Raw genomic sequence first — 21204 nt, forward strand, 5'->3', positions numbered from 1 at the left:
TTTCTAGTCACGCCATTTGGGTTCCTCCACGTCCACTTTCAGCTATCCCGGTTGCGCAAGAAGGCATTCATTATCCGCATATAATTCTGTTCTGCAAACTCTACTAATAACTATCCCCTGCTATTGCTACAGCTTATGCCCTATTCCCCCGCTGAGTTGTCTCCAGCCTGCTTCTTGCCTACCCTGGCATTGAAGTTGCCCGTCAGCATAGTCTATTTTGTTTTGACTTAACCCATCGCCGATTCCATGTCTTCATAGAAGCTTTCGACTTGCTGGTACGCATGACTGCACGTATGGGCATAGATTTGTACGACGTTCAATTTGTACCTCTTATTAAATTTCACAACAAGGCCTGCTACCCTCTCGTTAGTGCTATAGAATTCCTGTATGTTACAAGCTATATCCTTATTAATCAGGAATCCGACTCCTAGTAGTCGTCTCTCCGCTAAGCCCCGGTAGCACTGGGCGTTCCCGCTTTCTAGCACTGTATATTCTTGTTTTGTCCTCCTAACTTCACGGAGCCCTATTATATCCCATTTACTGCCCTCTAATTCCTCCAACAGCACTGCTAGGCTCGCCTCACTAGATAACGTTCTAGCTTTAAGTGTCGCCAGGTTCAGATTTCAATGGCGGCCGGTCTGGATCTAGGGATTCTTAGCACCCTCTGCTGCGTCACAGGTCTGATCGCCGCCGTGGTCAGTTGCTTCGCAGCTGCTGGGAACTGAGGGCCGGGGTTTGATTGTTGTATTCAAATAGGAGGTTGTGGTCAAGTACTGCACCGGGGTGGCCAATCCTGGTGCCAATTGCACGCGGGACCATTAATCGTGGCTCGCGCTGCAGTCCCCCGGTGACGTAGCAGAGCAGCGTAAAATGTTTGCTTCGCCATATCATGCGATAAAGCGGTGTGTCTCACTCTAGCTGGTGCAGTGGCAATGGGACCAAATGGCAGTTTCTCAAAGGGGCAATCGGAATAATGTAGTGGAAACTACGAAGTGCGATGGCGGCTCCATTTTACGCCACGATTCTGCGTCACATGGGGTTTGGGCAGAGAGCTACGCTTCGTGGTGACACGTGCGTTATCAGGTGAACGAAACGAATGATTTGATGCCAGCTATTTTTTTCCTAACATGGTCAATGGATTCGTAACATGGTCACATGGTCATATGGATACGTAACGAGACTTTTTATGCCGACTCCCCTCAACTTTCTAGTATAAAGCTGCACCGTTTAGTTTTTGACTAAGAAGTTATTAATGCTATGACTTGAATTAGCGAATGTATTGCTTTGTTTTTTCTCACAAATGATGTCCGCCTGGGAAGGTAGTTCATCTGTACTGACGTAATCTGTGTGAATTTTATTGTCTTTATTTGAGCTCGAAGTAAGATAAAACAAACACTGAGAACTGCCGAACGATATTTAGAATGAGTTACGGAAGTCTCTTGCAAGTCTGCAGGCGGAGCTGAGCTCGCGCAAGCCTCGTGATGCTACGCGCTTAGACTGGACGGAGAAGCTTAACGTACAATAAAAAAGCACAGTGACGTCGTTTATTACAACGCTCGTCAACACTAAATGATCAACAGATTAACTAAAGACCGTATTGTGACTTTTTACGTCAATGTCACAAACTTGTGTGTTTTGATGAATTAACATAGAATGGCAACATTCAGATATTAAGAATAGGTCGGACTGCAGAACACCGCGCTCCACGATACTCTGTATCTCCTTGAATCTTTTGATGTTGTCAGTGTAACGGAGAAATGAAGACAGCTGGGTTCCTGAAGAAACTTCACTGATGAAAATTAAGGAAGTGAAGCCCACCTAAAACAGATCCTTGGGGCACCACCATAATATACCATATAAACAGAAGAAGATGGATCATTGACGCTCACGAACCAGGACCTATCGAGGAGATACTTGCATAGTAGAGGTACAATAGTAGCTTCAACACCGTAGTGCGCAGGCTTTTTGAGCAGCAGGGGATGATTGACTACGTCAAAGGCTTTACTGAGGTCGGAGTACACCACATAACCTTGACCGTTTTTCGTGACGGGCGTGAATACCTTCATCATAAAGCTGACAATGCTGGTGGTCGTTGAACACCCAGAAAGAAATTCATGCTCATTTGAAACAAGAACATATTTTGACACGGAACAACGATACCCTGTAAATAGCAAATTCGAAAGTCTTGGAAATGGCAGAGAGAAGAAAAATCGGCTGATAGTTTGTGATATCCGTTTTCACGTCGGGTTTAAAGACAAGAAAAATGCGAGCAGTTTTCCAAGAATGCGAAAGTGATATTATTCAAGCAGTTTTTTTAAGACTGCTATCTGCACATGTACAAAGATATTGCCCTAGTCCTTCATTATGGCGGCCGGGGTGCCATCTGCGCCGCAGGGTAAAGAGGGTTTCAGACGCCTGAGGCATTCGCTCATAAAATTGGCGTCAAAGAGTACCGAGCAGAAATTCCAGCAGCAGAGCGCTGGTGGCAGACAGTGTTATCAGGTGTCGGTTCATATGTAGAGAAAAATTAACAGCGAGAGAATCAGCGACTGCTCGTACTTCTGCACTAGAAGAGTCGAGCAGACGGACACAATCTCCACGCTTACTGGAGCGCATATAAAAGTGTCTACAAATGTCCGCTAACCGGTAAGAGCCGCTGTTCTCTAATGATTCGATGTGTGACATGTGATCCCGCTTATATTGATGATCACAGATGCACCGCGACAGGCGCAATTTTCCTATTCATTTGTTAGACTCAGAACTTTAGGCTCTTCTGTGAGCATGTTCTTTACGCTTCGAAGCAGTTCTAAGTTGGGCAGAGAACCGTTGGGGAAATGTGCATCGTTTAGGCTTGTGCTGGGATATATAGCTATGAGTGCCATCCAGAACAATCCCGGTAAACCAACAGACATGTTCGGCGACGTCGCATGTATTGTTCACGAGAGTCCAATAAACTGCATATATAAGTTTAAAAGCCAAGATAGTCATTAGATTTTGAAAGCAAAGCAAGGAAACTTATTGAGCGCATCTGAATCGTTATTGCGTAAGGCCGTCAAGATCACGGATATATTAAGTGGGGGATGAAACTTGTCAGGACGAACAAGCGAAATGTGAGAGGTCGGCACTGTTATATTACGAGGGTAGTTTTTAGTTATATTTTATATCTGAAGGGAGTTAAAAGCGAGGAAATGCAACCGCAAGCTAGTAGTAGTAGTAGTAGCAGTAGTAATTTACTACTACTACTACTACTACTACTACTACTACTACTACTAATAATAATAATAATAATAATAATAATAATAATAATAATAAAGTTAATAGAAATAATAGTTAGTAATAATAATAAGGCTTCTTACGTCCCAAAAATGCAAAGTGCGTGTGTCATAAGCGGTGTTGGCGTGCAGAAGAATTATTCCTGCCACCTCAGATTTTATAACATGTACGTAGATATGAGTGGGCACAAGCTTCTTGAATTCCACCCGCTCCGGAAGGCGGCTGCTGTTGCCGAGATGGCCGAGGTTAATTCAATCCTGCGACACCGTTCTCAGCAGCTCCACGGCATAGGCGCTGAACACCGTACCTTGTAATATTATCCTTTACTACACTGCACTCGGACGTCTTCTGCCGAAATTGTACAGTTCTGTGAAAATTTTCAGGCTATCTCGTTCGTGTATTGCCAAGGCTGCGTTTTCGCCGCGTGCCTCTCATACACCACGTCTATGCAGGGTTAACTGGCGAGTTCTCATTGTGCTTACTGCGCTGTATTTCGTTGGAGCGTTGCTGTTAAGGAACCTGGCTTCGTGACCCAAAGGCAGCCTTGGCCATGTGGTCACCAACCTGGGAAATTTCCCTTGCATTTTTTCTCTTTAAATACGGCAGATGAGCACACCTTCGCGGTGACATCGAAGCACTCGATATTAATGTATGCGACATAGCGCGTAGCACTCGCGCTGCAATGAAGTCATCATTGCTTTCAATGACGGATGGCGTTACACCGTTAGTCAGCGCTACCTTGAAGGCGCAGGAGGCTTTCTATGCAGGAGAGAAGAATTATTTGCATATGAGGACACAAATACAAACAACGTGTGCACGCACTTAAGGTATAGCTTGCAAAGGGAAGAACACCTATGCACTGGAATCCTTACTTGGACCGATGAGTTTTTGTACATCCTCTTCTGTGCAGTGACTAGGAAGGCAGAGGCCTAAGCGGATGAAGGTGTGATACAGGGTGTAGGACTTGCGGGCCAGGTACTTGATAACCTGATTTGTGAGGAAATCATTAAAAGTCATGTGAACTAGTAAGGCAACACAGCGATTCTCAAGTCAAATAGGAACAAATTAAAAACGATAACAACGCTTTACAAGCCCTACGCGCCTTTGTTGTTGAACATCATTATAGTGGGTCTCGCAAACATTTTTTCTTTCAGACCTTTAATCACTGAAAGCAAATAAAGAAAGGACACGGTTGTTGCACGTAAAGTGTACGTGAAACTGAGCTTCTTTGAGGAATGCTATACAGGGTCTTCAAGGTTAAACTAATTTTGATAAAAATGCTATGCTATCTAGGTAAAATCTGTTTCCAGCGGCGGTTTATTCGCGGTGGCGGACACAATTTTTGCCACAGGTTAGTCCGCAAACACAATATTAGCATTGTTTTCCTAATTATTTTATTTTTACTTTCACGACTATGGTATATATTCATACTTGAAATGTTAACAAAATCGTATTTGAAGACAACTTCACTTTGTTTGATTCCTCTCCAGCGCTTCTGTTCGGAGACATTCACCATCAAATTTGACAGTCAGTCAGCTAATTTCGTCATTCACGAGCGTAGATCTCGTCGCAACACCAAGCCCCTGCTGCGACGTAGCTTAGTGCGTGTGCCACATTGTTCGCAAACTAGAAGAAGCTGCTAACAGCTACACTCTTGCTATCGGCTGGCGAAAACAAGCTACGACTGACTTTTTTACTTTTACCTCGCGTTGTCGTTCTCTCACGGCTTCATGCCTTGTCCAGATCCACGCCCCTCATGTGAAATTAGCTGACTGAGTGTTAAATCAGATGAAGAATATCTCGGAACAGAAGCGCTCCAGGAGATTCAAATAAAGTGAAGTTATGCTCAAATATCATTGTCCTAAAAATTTAAATACGAACACGTACCACAACAACGATAGAAAAAAAGGTTTATCAATAAGTTTTTGTCATTTACTCGCTCGATGATATTAAACATGTGCGAAAATTGTATCCGCGAAACCCGATACAACGCCAGTGCAAGCAGAGTTTGTGAAGCCGGCATCACGTTTTTATAAAATTAGCATTAGTCTAACCTTCAACACCGTTTATACTTGTTGGCGCGCAGTCTTTCCAGTCTGCAAAAGCAAGTATACCAAGAATTTTTCGTGGTTATCTTGATTTATAAAAGCATTCTCCCTGGTGCTGCGTAGGCTGAACTGCTCATCCGAGTCTTTGGCTCTTCATGTGGAAGACTCCACTCGAAGGTCAGCGCAAGCAGTTGATACATAGAGATGTATAGGTACAACATAAATATATCTTTGCCTCATCCATGGTTTGTTCTTCATTTTTCCCCGTTAACCACAATTTTTAAAGTAATTTTCATTCCTCTTATTCTCTTAACCGATATGCCAGTGAAATGGAGTAGCCAGAAGCAGGTACTTTCAACCTCTCCACGTGATCTCTCAGCTAAATTAATCTATTTAAAACCTTCCTCGGTATTCATCATTATTCGCGCACCGCATTCTTGCCTTCAGTGACAATTAAGTTGAGTTATCAATGCGTTTAAGAAAAACGTTGGTCTGCCAGTGTTTTGTGGACATATGCATGGTAGAAATACCTGTTGCATATTTTACTGAATCACAATAAATTGAAATGCGTGCTCGGCAGCATATGACGAAACGTTACCACATCGTTACATTGCGAGGCACAGGGCACTGGTTCACAGTAATGGTAGCGATCTTGTTAATAAAACTGCATCTGTGAACTCCAACAAATGTGTTTTCTTTTCGTTGAAGATCAAACATCAACGTGTTTCCTCGTCTTCTAGCCAATGCTGAGTTAGAACTCCAATGCTCAAAGCACCGCACAAGCGAGAGTGACGGGTACTGTCCCACTCACGCTGGTGTTGGGAAATCCAGCGGGATTCACGATAACGGCGCCGTGTCGAATGACGTCGGGCTTCTCGGGCAGTGGGAATCTGATGGCCACCCCACAGTACTGGCCTCGGAAGTCTTCCAGTCGATTATCGAAGCGGTTGGGGAACCTCAGGTCTAGACACGTGTCGTAGTCACCTAGGTCTGTTACTGTGCCCTCCAGAATGCCAGCGGGAAGCTTGCTCGACGAATCCAGCACTGTAAACGGGAAGAGATCGCACCCAGAGACAGAACACAGTTTTAATAAACATTAGAACAAGGGGCGAGTCAGTTCAGTATCAGCACATCACAGGTGTATCATCATCGGAGTGGCGCTAAAAAGCTGCACTACATTAATAAGGCGGTAACTGGCGGAACTGAGAAGCCATAAGGTAATCGGCTTCATTTATTTCATTCCTATTTCGGAATGGACAAAAGAAAAAAAACTGTGGAATGAAGTGAGCATGGAAGTTATGGCATAAAGTGATAATCGTTGAAATTAGTTTTCAAGTCTGTCTGGTGAAATATCCCATCCAGTATGACATGTCTTGTACCAGCGGGCTCAAAAATGGGCCATAATGATCCGAGAAGAGCGGTGTACAGAAACACCAGGGTGGAAGAATTAAGATTTTGCCGCATAGCTGTGAATTTTTTTTTCTTGCTGCAGGTCACCTGGCCACGTCAGGGGTTGCAAATCCGCGTGATGGCGGAACGAGGCACTGTGTGCCTAGTCTCCCTTTCTATACTGTACATTGCCACGCCGTATCTACGGTGACCAACACAGTAGCAAAACTCTGAATCACGAAACTAACTTTTTATTGGGTCAACCGCTGTCCAGAAAAGGGGCAATCGAAACGCAACGATAGCAGCGCGCACAGTCCGCCATCGTAGAAAGCCGATTCTTCGGGTCAAGCACGTCAGCTTTTATACAGGACTTCTCGAAGGTTCCAGCACCATCGCTGGTGCCCTCGTATCTTCCAGAACGTACTACGGGTACTACGCAACTCACCTCGCTCATGCGAGCCGATTACACAAGGTCAGGTGACAGCAGACAACGGATAGAACCAGCGACAACATTCGAGAAACTTCGGATATAGAAAGGCGCGTCTTGCGCTGCGATTGAACATTTCTTGATTTGAACATTTGTTGGCCAGTGAAAGACGGTCACCAGAAACGGCAATAAGTACACGCGGCAGTGTAAAGAACACTACGTGAGCCTAGCCCGCCTGAATAAGCTATAGGAAGCGCCATCATTTTATCTGGCCGCACGGGCCAGCAAGCAAGGGCTCTGCGCTTCACTATTGGTCGAATGAAGTCACGTAAACCAAAACAAAATAAAACCGCCATGAGGGCCTTTGCACGCCTTTCCTTTTCTTGAATTCTTAGTTTTCGTTGTCTCGGCGCCATGACAGTTTCCCGTAGCCTTCGTACAGCGCCTTACGCGGTAACTTTTAGACCCTTTTCACGGCGATATCGTGGGCGCAGCCATGTTTGATCACGTGCATGGTGACGCATCCATGGGTTGCCTTAGCTGCCTCCGTTGCTTCTGTGTTTATAATGGATGTGCATGACACCGGGGTTCCTCAGCGAACCTTTGTTTCGGCTTATATTGCTCACGGTGAGTGGGTAGCCGACCCGAAGCTTTGGCTGCAGATTCAATAGACATGTAAGCGCTTTCGGAGGTAATTACTGCTGCGAGAAAACGGCACGAGCAGCGTATGTGGTGCTTGTACTGTGGCTACAAATATATTACAAGCTGCCCAAGCTGTCCGTTTCTGAATGAAATCAGGATCAGTGTCTCTTGCCCTTCATTCTTTATTTTTCAATCACTTTGAAACATTGGCTAGTAATGTTTCTGCCTCCATATAACGTTCCTCGGTGGGGTCATTATGTTGTTACTAAGGAGAATCAGCAACAGACACAGAGGCCTGGGTAAGCACAGCGCTCTAAGGCTATTGCCCGCCTTCGCTCTCTGTCACTTCACCTAGGCGGCAGGTCTATTTAAAAGGTCGAAGGCCGAGCTGCACAAGCTCGGCCTTCGTGTAATCGAGATATGCTGTAAATTGTACTGCCCGTCCTGCTTGGGCCAGATTTGTCTGCAGTATGTAATAAAGAAATAAATAAAACTAGTAAACCGAAAATATGGGACAAAAGAGAGACAAAACAATGACGTCACTGAACTATCAAATGAGTTTGATTAGCGCGCTTGCCTTTACGTATACTGCAATATGCAGTGGTGAAATCCATGCTGCAGTACATTCTTACGCACTGCATGCGCTTGCATGCTGCGATAAAATGCGCTTGTTTTGCGCAACTCTTGCCCCATGTATCCTTGCAATGTTGCCTCAAACACGCACACACGAAGACACGCGGCATTGAAACATGCCTGGACACGCTTGGCGGGGAGGTGTTGCGGCAGCGCTGAATTGGCCAAAATGTCCGCTGCTTTGAACGAAGCCCCGGCGTCCGTTGCATCCGCGCCGGCTATACCGCGCGTCGTAGGCGAAACGCAACACTAGCTATGTTTTTAACTATACACCACCTATTGCAATTTATAACATGTAGCCTGGGAGCTCGCAAGTAAGTCCAATCAGAACAATTTCTTAGCATGTCACCCGTTTCGAGATAAATGAATTCCCGTAATTTGCGAAGAAATACCTTGACGGTCCATTTACTTTTGTGTGTCAATGCATGCAACGGCATGTTGTTAAAAAAGTAAGTGGAACGACAGTGTATTTTCACAGCAAGTTTTATGGTGGATATTTCGAAAATTATGTCATCCACAGAATTCTGTTCAATTCAATATGGCTTGCATTCAGTCTCACTAGCTACAATTTGTTAATTGCAATATCTGACTTTAAAATATATAAAGGTAAAAACTTTTTGAGGTGAAGTTTTGTTAATTGGTAGATTATGCATTCCTGTATTTTGATGAAAGTAATGTCCGCCTCTGCGAGAAAACAAGCTCAAGATCTGGAATTGCGCTATTCACCACAGATGGCTATTAAGAAAATTGCTCAAAATCTTCAAAGGAACATCCGGTATGTCGTACGAGCGCACTTTGTGCCATTTCATATCCCATCAGATTTATATGTAGTAGCACGTTCGGTAAGCCGCCAGACTAACGTTTTCATCTTTCACTGAAGAGAAACATGACTGCCGCACCACAGGCCAACGGACCAGCGATATACTGTTGAAGATGAGCTTCGCTCATATGCTATGGATGTGTGCAGAAGCTAAACACAGCCGATAGGATGAAGTTCCTGCACACTATCGTGAATTTGTATGAGAGGGAACACTTGCCCCTATGGCAGATAGCCACATCCCGTACCAATGAAGACGCAGTGCGGCCACAATTGAAAGCGAGCGCAAAGAACGATGCTGCTCTCGCTCCGCTGGCGGCACTCACTATCAAGTTGGCACGATCAAGTTGGCACGAGGCGGCACGATCTATCAAGTTGGCTGACAAAAATGGAGCGAACTACGCTGTGCAGTCAAATTTCAGCATCACTTCATGGGGCAGATCAATAGGAGAGTTATAAACAAGGCGGCTAGCCATTTGGAAAACGGGCTTGCTACCAAGTGCTCGGTTAAAGTGATTTAAGGTTTTGTTGCAGCCTATGTACGCAAGTAAGACAAATCGGTCAACTCGCCTTACCTGCTGGTGTTCCCAGCATGATCAGACTAAACAGTAGCATCGATTCATACCTAATATAATTGAGCATGACATACCGCAGCGATATACTAGTTGTGAGACGTCGACTCCGTCCAAAGAAAATTTCGTAAAGAAAACTGATTGAAGGAGACGTTGACGAGATAACGAATAGCAGCAGACGTGAGAACTACACAGCTATCTCTCTTTACTTTCACTTTTGGCCGTGGTGGCTGGTGATTGGAGCCATACTGCGCTATCTGTCATGCGTTTGCGTGTTATCTTTCCTCAAGCTCCCCACAGTACGTTCAATTTACTCGCAACATCAAAATAAGGAAACGTGGCCCACGCCGTTCCATACTGATTGCGGGAGTGAGTCTATTCAATGTTTGGTGCTGCATTTCCGCGCGATAACAATGAACCGACATAGCTCCAGGCACGTCGAGCAATCAGGTACGTAGAGGAAGCTCCACTGGGAATACATGCCGCGTAACCAATTTTCAGTGTGGCCGGGGTTACAGTCGAACAGGCATTGGCAGTGCTCCGCTTCCTGCTAGCTGTCTGTGCCAGGCTGAAAAGCTGCTCACTCGCTGCTTTGTCCTCTAGAACGTGCTTGGCAAATCAGTTCTGCGGAAGCTCACAAGGTGGAGGAAAGTTCATGAAAAGGAAAAATTGTCATCCACCCGACTGCAGCACGAACCTACAAAGGAAAACCATACGTGTTTCGCAGGAAGACTCCTTCGCAAATGAAGAAAAAAAAACAAAGATCTGCGCTCTGAGAAAGCCGTACGGGTTTCCTTTGTAGCGTCGGCCTACAGTCAGGTGGATTACAATTTTTTCCCTTTCATCTACACCGACTTGTGCCGTGTCACTGACCACGGCTGCATAGTTCACCCACGGGCTTCAACAGTCCTGTTAGAGAAAGTGTACTTCACTCGCCTGAAGTCGTAATGTCGTAATTTAGGTTACACTGTTCCTCCGCTTACAGCTCTGACAAGAGTGAGGATTTTTCACCACTTCCTTTGCGAACGTTATTTTTCTTGTCCTTATTTCTGCTGATGATTTGTGTAATTTTGGCCGAAGAAACGGTGTGGAGGTGACGCGAGGAAATACTTTTACTTGGGGTCGCGACCCGGCCCGTTGAGAAAAATGCGATCAAAGAGCAGGAGCATACCGTTATGGGAGTTTCCGCTATCTTGGCTTGCTGCTAGCCAGTCATATTGCACATTCACCGCTGTAAGAATATCTACAAATTTCTCGTCCAATGTAGACATCTACAAAAGCTTCTCAAATCTACATACTTCTACGGTTCTGGCGCAATGTAGTGTCGTACTGTCTCTAGGAAATAGAGAAATAGTTTTATGCTGAAATATCGACGGCATTCCTTTCTTTTTTTACCTTCGCAGGTTTTGCAAAATATTATAAGGACTTGTTAAGCAGACAATCGCAAAGCCACAGCGGGGCGCAGGAACAGCGTTTATTTCCAGGGCCCCTCATGCAGGTTCAATTTACCATTTAAGCAGACAGTACCCTAATTTCAGTCTCCTGACCGCAGTGCGCAAACGAGGTCGGCGATGGTGAGAAATAATATTTGGCCCGCAAGATAAATAATGCCGAGAAGCACTGCCATCGATAAGCAGATGCATCGGAGAAAAGACCCATGTGCACAGTTGCTTTAATCATACCCCCTGGAACCACAGAGGAGCCTTGACGGGCTAGAATAGGACCAAGAAATACCCACTTCCCGAAGCCAACAAACGAACGCCAATCATCATTGCTATAAATGTACGTAGAACTGCTCAACGCAATCTTACTGTGAAGTCTCTGCTAATTTTTATAGATGGGCTAACAATGTTAGATGACCCATAGCCTTGATTCAGATTTCATCACCTGTCAACCTGATTGTATACAACCAATTATTTCTGTATTTCACACATTGAAGCTGATATTTCTCGTAAGCGTAAAGTTGGTGAATATTATGACTCAAATTTCACCCTTATGTTGGTAAACTATTTCCACCCGCATATGTTCCCCAAAATAAAAAGGAAGAATTCCATAGTTCCTCAATACAATATGGCTTCGTCTTCCTGCTCGCTTCTTTACCGGTGTTCATCTGTTTTTCTTTCTTTTTTTACAGTAATATATACAAGGTTTTTTAGACAGTACAGATTTTTTATTTAAAAAAAGGCTTTAAGCGAAGGGAACGTCGCGTTTTTGCAGAAAAGTGCGTGGGCCAGGTAAACTTATGCTGCCGCTAATAACGCGATATTCAAAAGACTACTCAACAACACCCAATTAATTATATTTTTAGAAGAGCCTTAGGAGCATACTTAAATGGCTAACTTGAAGGCCGTCGTATTTTATACACCCTTATATTTTTTCATTTTGAATGGCGCACCTAACTCGAGATATTTGTCATCAAATTTCAGCGGTAAATCTAGGCAGTATCGAAGCGGAGCGCCGTGGTAGCGCAGAAAAGGTGGTCCCGCTGTCAAATCGGACCGCAACAACAAGCGAGAAGATCGAAACGGAACAGCTCGGTCAGTCGCTGCAGCGACTGATACGGCACGCTTTACCTGCCAAGCATGTGCGGCTGTGAGTCAGGCCAGGATTTGGTGTGGCATGCTATGATGCCGTCTAACGCGCAGCGGTACGCATTCAGTCTCGATAGTGCCCTCGATTCAGCTTTGGAAGTTGATTATGAATATCTCGCATTAGGTCCGGTTTTCAAGTTCTTAAAATATGACTGCGCAATAAAATGTCAGTGCCTCCATTTTTGCCATTTACGCAACTGTTACCAACGTAATAATAAATAGGTGCATTATTGAATTTCGTTATTCAGTCTTCTTACGCTATCGTTATTAGCGGCATAGTATGTCCACATCGCTTATGAACTCATCTGCAAACACGCCCCCTTCGCTTCGCCCATTAAGTTTTACAAAAAAATCTGTACAGTCTAAAAATAAACCTTCTATTATGGACGAACATGCAACCGTACACTCAACAAAATGAGGAGCCAAATTCACAACGCTTTTTGTTCGTAAGTGCTGCTGCCATCGACCTACTTCTTTTGTTAAAAATACGTCTAGAAAAGCGCTTGGCTGTCATCTGGTCGCAATAACAATAATTGCGTGACAACCTTTAGGTAAATACGGGTCAAGATCCTCAGGAGCCAGCAAAACTCATTATTAGTGACTGCATCTATAACGCACTCATCATCAGCCGATTTTGCATCTATTGCAGGAAGAAGGCCTCTCCCTGCGATCTCCAATTAGCCCTGTCCTGCGTCAACCGATTTCATCTAGCGCCCGCGAATTCCTAATTACAGCGCCCCACCTAGTCTTCTGCTACCCTCGAGTGCACTTCCCTTCTCTTGGCACCTATTCTGTAACCCTAATAGTCCACCGGTTATCTAACCTACGCATTACATGACCTGCGCAGCTCCATTTTTTCATCCTAATGTCAAATAGAATATATTCGCTATCCCCGTTTGCTCTCTGATCCAAACCACTCTCTTTCTGTCTGTTAACGTTATGCCTAGAATTCTTCGTTCCATCACTCTTTGCATGGTCGTTACTTTGTTCTCAAGTTCCTTTGTCAGTCTCCAAGTCTCTGCACCATATGTCAGAACCGGTAGGATGCATTGATAGTGCACCTTTCTTTTCTTACTCATAGTAAGCTTCCAGTCAGGATCTGACAATATCTTCCAAATACACTCTAACTCATTCTCATTCTTCTGCAAATTTCCTTCTCATGATCCGGGTTCTCTGTGATTAATTCACCTAGGTAAACGTACTCCTTCACAGATTCTAGAGGCTGACTGGCGAACCTGAACTCTTGTGCCCTAGCCCGGCTATCGATCATTATCTTTGTCTTCTGCAGAATAATCTTAAACCCCACTCCTATACTCTCTCTGTTCGACTCCTCAATCATTTGTTGTAACTAGTCCGCAGTGTTGCCAAATAGGACAATGTCATCTGCAAATTGAAGGTTGCTCAGGTATTTGCCGTTGATCCTTGCTCCTAAGCATTCCCAGTTTCATAGCTTGAATACTTCTTCCAAGGACGCTGTGAACAGCATTGGAGAGATATTCACCCTGTCTGACCCCTTTTTTTATAGGTATCTTCCTGCTTTTCATGTGGATGATTAAGCTAGCTGTAGAATCTCTATAAATAGTTCACAAGAAATTTGTGTGAGCATCCTGCACTCCTTGATTACGTAATGCCTCTATGACGGCTAGTATCTCTACTGAACCAAATGTCTTTTCGTAATCTATGAAAGCCATATAGAGAGGCTGATTGTACTCTGCGGATTTCTCGATGACCTGAGTGACGACCTGGATGCGATCCATTGTAGAGTTTCCCTTCCTGAAATCAGCCTGTTCCTTTCGTTGACTGGGATCCAGTGTAGCCCTTATTCTATTGGAGGTTACTTGGTGAATGTTTTATATAATACTGGAAGTACACTCATTGGCCTACAATTTTTCCACTCTTTAATATCTGCCTTTTTGTGGATTAGTATAATGTTTGCATTATTTCAGTTCTCTGGGACCCTTGAAGTCGATATCCACTTCGTATATAGAACCGCCGGTTTGTCAGCACTATGTCTCCTCCATCTTTGATTAAATTGACTGTAATTCCAGCTTCTCCTGCCGCTCTTCCTTGTTTCATGTCTTGCCAGGCCCTTCTGACCTCATCCCTAGTTATAGAAGGAATTTCTGTATCCTCTTCATTACTGTTTCTAATGGAGGTATGCTGACTCCTCTGGGTATTGTACAGGTCAGTATACGATTTTTCCCCTGCTTTTACTATACCTTCAAGATTGCTGATGACATTACCCTACTTAGCTTTCAGTGCATACATTTTGGCTGGTCCTGTGCCAAGTTTCCTTCTCGCTGATTTCAGGCTGTGTTCTTTTTTTACGGTTCTTTCATCTTTTTCACGTTATAGTTTCGAATACTACTTACTTTCGCCTTGTTGGGCAGCTCTGACAGTTCCGCGAATTCTATCTTATCTCTGCGAGTTGGACACTTTCTTTCTTTGCCGTTCCTTTATTAGGTCATTTGTTACTTGGGACAGCTTGCCTGCTAATTGTTTTGGTGTCTTACCTCCCACTTCAACTGCTGCCTCTGAAGCCAGCCGAGTTACGGTTTCATTAATTTCCTCTATGTCATCTTCATCACTCTGTTCTAAGGCTGCATATTTGTTTGCAAGTAGCAGCCTGAATTGGTTTCCTTTTACCGTAACTACGTCTAGGTCGGCCTGCTTGTTCCTGACCAATTTTACTCGTTCTCTCTTCAAACTGAGTAATATTAGGCCTAATTAAGCTGTGATCACTGCATTTTACTCTACCTAACACTTAAACATCCTTCAATATGCTGGGATCGGCCGAAATTATGAAATCAATTTAATTTTTTATTTCACCATTAGGGCTTTGCCGAGCACACTTTTTGTTGCTACGCTTCCTGAATAAGGTTTCATTATTCGCAGGTTATTCCTTTCCGCGAATTCTACCAGCATCTCTCCTCTAGCGTCCCTAGAATCGACGCCGTAGTTGCCAATTGCTTGTCCACCAGCCTGCTTTTTCCCGACGACTTTTGCATTGAAGTCGCCCATTACTACAGCCTACTGACTTTGCAGTTTTCTCATCACTAATTCAAGATGTTCATAAAACTGATCTACTTCATCGGCATCATCATCGTGACTGCATGTTGGAGTGCAGGCTTGTACTACATTTAATCTATGCCTCGTATTAAGTTTGATTACGACGACAGCTACCATCTCACTAATGCTGTGGAATTCGTTGATGTTGCACGCTAAGTCCTTATGAATTAGAAATCCTACTCCGTATTGCTGCTTACCTGGAAAACCTCAATACGAGAGAAGATGGCCGTTAGCACTGTATAAGCCTCAGCAGTTCCTCTAACCTCCCTAAGGCCAATCATATCCCAAACATTGCCTGATAGTTCCTCAAAGAATCCTGCTAAGCTAACCTCACTCGACAGAGTTCGGGTGTCAAAGGTTGCCAGGACCAGTATCCACTGGCGGCCTGTCCGGGTCTAGATATTCTTAGCACCCTCTGCTGCGTTACAAGTCTGACCGCCGCCTTGGTCAGGTACTCCGTAGCTGCTGGGAACTGCGGGCTATTGGTTGATAGAATGAGTCATTCAGGAGGGAGTAGCCGAATATTGCACCAGGGAGATGAATTCATGTTCTGGTGACGGAGTGTCTTTTGTTGAAGCTTATGGAACTTCCTAATTTGGATGGATGAAAAACTTTATCAGGGTCCTTTAGGGCGCGCCCTAGCGCGCAGCGGGCCGCTCCCACGTTGGGACAGAGAGGCCGAGCCTCTCCGCTGCGTCGCGGGCCCGTTGGACAGCCCATAACTGTTCTTCGTGGTTGGGGCTGTGTAGGACAGCATCCCAGCGTGAAAAAGTGTTACTTTCATCGCCGCGTAACGCGGGGAATCTCTAGAGCATGTGAGGTAAGTTCGCTAAGTTATTGCATAGTGCACATGCATTTGTCGTCTGAATTTCGGGGTACATCTTGTGAAGAAGTAGGGGGTTTGGGTACGCCCCCGTCTGTAGAAGCCTTAGTGTCAAAGCCTGAGGTCTATTGAGTTTGCAATGTGGGAGGGGGTAGATCCTCCGAGCCAATAAAAGTGCTTGGTAATTTTGGTGTACGAGGAAGGAGAGTCCCGATTGTCAATACCCCCGGCGTCACGCTACCCGGTAGCTACGCGGTTGATGATCCCTCGCGCAGCTCCGTGTGCCGACTCGTTGAGGTTGGGCGGGGCACTCTCGATCTCTCCCATGTGAGGTGGAAACCAGATCAATGTGTGTGGCTTGATCTCTTTGCTTCCTAATATCCCTAGGGCCAGCTCGGATATGGTTCCTTTGGCAAATGCCCTAACAGCTGATATGGAGTCACTGTAGATTGATGTTCTTTTGTTGTCCAATAAGGCCATCGCTATTGCAGCCTGCTCTGCGATTTCAAAGGACGTCGTCCGAATCGAGATTGCGTTCTTTATTTGGATTCTACCTGGATTAGTATAGCAGCACTGGCTCGGCATCTTTCACCGGTGTTAGGCACCACTCCAAGCCTGGAGATGTAGATAACGTATCGAACCTAAAAAACAACACTCTGCTGTAAAACCAAACGATGACGGGAATGTTGCTTCGGCTTTGTCCTTTTTGAATTATTGAAGCAGACTTCTCGCAGCGCTTTTGGAACGATATAAGACTAATATAAGGCTCCCATATCATGCGTATATCAATCGGCTGTCAACGAATGGCGACACAGAGATGCAAGCTATCGCTGCCGTAGCTTCCTATAGTCACGTAGCAGTGACGGTGAATAATTAAGCTGTAAAACTGTGAAGGACAAAACTAACTTTTTATTAGGCAAACTTGTGCCCACAAAAGCAAGTTACACTCAAAGCATAGCAATAGCGGCAAACACAGTTTGCGATCGTCGAAGTCTGTCGTCTGCCGGTCAAGCGCGTCGGTTTTTATACACGAGTCATCGAAGGCTCGAGAGTAATTGGTGTTGCCCGCGTGTCTCCCAGAAACTCTACATAATTCGCGTCGCACATGCAATCAGATTACACAAGCCTCGGTGAAAAGAGAGTCATCAATAACATTCGAGAAACTTCCGATAGATGTGGGTGCGTCCCGCACTGAGCGATAACATTTGTTAGACGGTGAAATACCCTCACCCGACAGAGGTAAACAAGTCCACGTGCCAATAAATCCCACTCAAAAAGCACTGTCCCGATGCTACAAACATGACAGAAGCGCAAAACACAAAAAGACACTTACTAGCGAAACAAAGTCCAAAGTAACACAGCCCAAAAAAAGAAAGTCGTAAGGTCATGCAGTCACTGAAAGTCGCAAAGTTCTTTTGCTCTGGCAGAACGACTTAATTCGCACAACGTGGACTATTTCAAGTCGTGAGCACCGCCGCTGCGACAGCGAAATACCATCTGGTACCACCTATTGCGCCGACGCTTCGGATGAGCTTGTAGGGTCAGAAATAGCAACGTAAAAGCTTCTCGATAAGTCCTCATCGGCGTATTGAGGTCCAAACGCAAAGACAGTTGCCGGGCTGGTACTCGATGTAGCGTCATCGAAGGTGTTGGCTGTCGGTCTTCTAGTCGTTCTTGATCAGCATACGGGCGAGCTGTCGGGCTTCTTCGGCGAGCTGGAGATAGGTGGCGACGTCAAGATTATCTTCGTCGGTGACGTGCGGCATCATGGCGTCAAGAGTCGTCGTTAGGTTCCTGCCGTAAAGCAAGCAGCTTGAAAGCCATAATCTGTGTTTCTTGCACCGCCGTGTTGGAAGCGATGTTTGCGTACGGCAGTACGGTATCTCTTGCGTTCGACGTCGTAAGACGTCTTAGGGTGGTAGGAAGTTGCCCCCTGTGGCTTGTCTGGCTGTATTTCAGAATGGCTTGGGTGAACTCCGCTGTAAAGGCCGTGCCTCTGTCGGTGATGAGGGCTTCCGGGGCGCCATGTGGCAGCAGGATGTTCTCGACGAAGGATTTCACCACTTCGGCTGCGCTACCTTTCGGCAGAGCTTTCGTTACAGCGGAGCGGGTAACGTAATCTGTCGCCACGACGATCTACTAATTTTCGGATGTTCACGTCGGAAGGGTCCCAACAAGCCCATCCCAATCTGCTGAAATGGTCGGCAAGGAGGCTCGGTCGGTAGTAGTATTCCCGCTGGCTTTGTCGGTGGTGTCTCGCGTAGCTGACAGTCTCGGCATGTCTTGACGTCTTGTCTTGACGGCGGCCAGTGACGCTTTTCTTTTATCCTCGAAAGCGTCTGGGAGAATCCGAGATGCCCAGCGGTCGGATCGTCATGTAGGACGTGCAGTACTTCTGGACGCAGCACTGAGCGAACAAGAAGGTAGTTGGCGCGGACTGGTGAGAAGTTCTTTTTTACAAGCAGGTTGTTTTGAAGCGTGAACGAAGACAATCCAAGCTTAAATACCCTAGTAACAGCGCCTGTGTGCCCTTCTAAATACTCCACGAAGCTTTTTTTAGCTACAGGTCTGCTCGTTGCTTTTCACTGAAGCCTTTGGCCCTTATTATTCCAAGGAAGGCGTCGTCTACTCTGGGAATGGTACAGCCGCTTTTAGTGTGGAGTTTCATGTTTATTTCAAACAATGGTTTCCAGCCTCTTGGTTAGAAACCTCTCCTGACTGGCCTGTAGAAGAGGAGCTCAGGTTTCCTCGGGGAGCATCTAGGCCCCGTATTTTCCAGGTACATCCCTGTTTGATCTATCGCCTCCTGTAAGCCTAATTCAACAGCTCCTTCGCTTCCTCCAGTGCACCAGATTATGATGCCGTCAGTGTAGAGAGTATGATTGAGGCTTTCCATGTTGGAGAGCCTTTGCGATAGTTTCTTCAGGGTGATGTTAAAAAGCCGTGGTGAGACTACCGCTCCTTGTGGCGTGCCTCTGCGGCCCAAACTGAAATTGACGGACTTGAGGTCATCGGTTTTGAGCGTTTGAGTGAGGTCAAGTTTGTTTACGCTCGGACGCTGTCTGCCGGCGCCGTGAAATAGGTGAAGCAGCGGGCACTGACGCCAGCCACATTTGGCGACTACTGTGTCGGACGGACTGTCTCGCACCGGCGGCGCTCGTGCTAAGTCAGTCATGCCGGATCATAGCTTGTTCGCCCCTTAAGGCGATGTACCTTGAAAGTAATATCACAGATGTTTCCATGGAAACAGTAGGGACCATAGTAGAGGCCGGACCGCATATATTGAAAATCTAGAAGTCAGAGCGCCTTAGCAACCGCGCTTGAACGGAAGTGGCTGAAAGACCGCTGGTGGCGCTCGACGCCCCTACAACTGCTATAACCAACCCCACTCCGCGATGCCAGCCGGTCAAGGCGGGAAACGCATACAACACACCCTAAGAAACATCCTCCGCATTGCCTAGGCAGAGTCATATAATCAAGGAGCAAAAGCCCCCAATTTTTTCACTCGCGCCCTCTTGCTCACGCCTGCGCAGAAACGTCGGAAGCCTACGAAAGTGCCACGCCCCACTGTACTTACTAGCAATTGTTGAAATGCATCCTGGCTGCCCTTTAGGGACAAACACATACAGAACGAGCAAAGGAAGTTCTCTGTCGTAGTGCCTAGGCACAGTCATATATTCAAGGCCAGATTTTCTCTCTCGCACCCGTTCGTACTCGCGCCTGCGCGCAAACGTCGGGCGATCCCTCAAATGACAGCCTAGTGTGTAACGTACATCCTCATTCTTCTATACCATGCACCAATTGTGAGTGCGTAATTTAACTAAATGGGTGCTTAAAAGTAAATTGAGACAGATAAATGCGCAAATGACGACATACACACAAGCTACTGACATGATAGCTTCGGATTGTAATACGAATATACGAGAAAACATAATTCTGTTGGGCGAAACTGAACGACAAAGCCCTTGTCCCGCTGCCGTTTGAGGTCTGTCGGAGTGGCCGCAGCCGCTAGGTGGTTCTACTGTTTTTGAACAGTGTATAACAAGAGTTTGGTGGCGCAAAACACCGCCCTGTTTCAAAGGGGACAATCATAACATCCATTCATCCACTGTTTGCCATAATGTCAATTACGGTCGCAGCACACGCTGGGTGACAGATGTAACGGGCAGAGCAGCTGCGCATCAAGGACATATACATTGTGTGCACACGTTCGTTAAGGGTTCACGCATGTCTGATCAAGTGCGGCATACACCCTCATTCTTATAGGCGCTCCGCCTAACACAAGTGCGTTATTGAAGTAATTGAACTTCTCTAAGTAAAACTCATCAGAAAATTCGTAAAGTGGGGATTGCACGCAACTACAGACATGATAATATCGGATTTTAATTCGAATATACGCGAAAACATATATCGGTTACGCAGTAACTGAAAAATAAACCCCCCTTGTAGCTGCCGTTTGAGGTCTGTCTTAGTGGTCGCTTAGTTTGCGGTACTGTTTTTGGGTGAGCACAGATTGGAAAACGCTTCCAACTAGAGGCTCGCAGCTTCGCTGTAAAAAAAAATGAATGAAGACATAACCAATAGATATCTCCGTTTCAGGAGCCCAACCGCCTAGGCGTGGGCAAATGAGCTATCAATTCTGTCGGTATATGAAACATTTATTCCGTACTAAATGTGCGACTAAGTTACATATTTTTTTTTTCACCCACCGTGGTTGCTCAGTGGCTATGGTGTTGGGCTGCTGAGCACGAGGTCGCGGGATCGAATCCCGGCCACGGCGGCCGCATTTCGATGGGGGCGAAATGCGAAAACACCCGTGTGCTTAGATTTAGGTGCACGTTAAAGAACCCCAGGTGGTCAAAATTTCCGGAGTCCTCCACTACGGCGTGCCTCATAATCAGAAAGTGGTTTTGGCACGTA

At 45.7% G+C, this 21204-nt stretch overlaps 1 protein-coding gene across 1 annotated transcript in view; it reads right to left on the reverse strand.

The window, feature by feature from the left end:
- LOC139053068 (nose resistant to fluoxetine protein 6-like) overlaps nucleotides 1-21204 on the reverse strand; it is a 126619-nt gene that overhangs the window by 68997 nt on the left and 36418 nt on the right. Inside the window, exons 2-3 of the mRNA XM_070530219.1 lie at nucleotides 6133-6365; nucleotides 4146-4260 (exon numbers count right to left, since the gene is read on the reverse strand). Of these exons, the coding sequence (XP_070386320.1) occupies nucleotides 4146-4260; nucleotides 6133-6365 (348 nt within the window). The remainder of the gene's footprint in view (nucleotides 1-4145; nucleotides 4261-6132; nucleotides 6366-21204) is intronic.

The sequence above is a fragment of the Dermacentor albipictus genome, unplaced genomic scaffold (genome assembly GCF_038994185.2).
Source record: "Dermacentor albipictus isolate Rhodes 1998 colony unplaced genomic scaffold, USDA_Dalb.pri_finalv2 scaffold_65, whole genome shotgun sequence".
NCBI lineage: Eukaryota > Metazoa > Arthropoda > Arachnida > Ixodida > Ixodidae > Dermacentor > Dermacentor albipictus.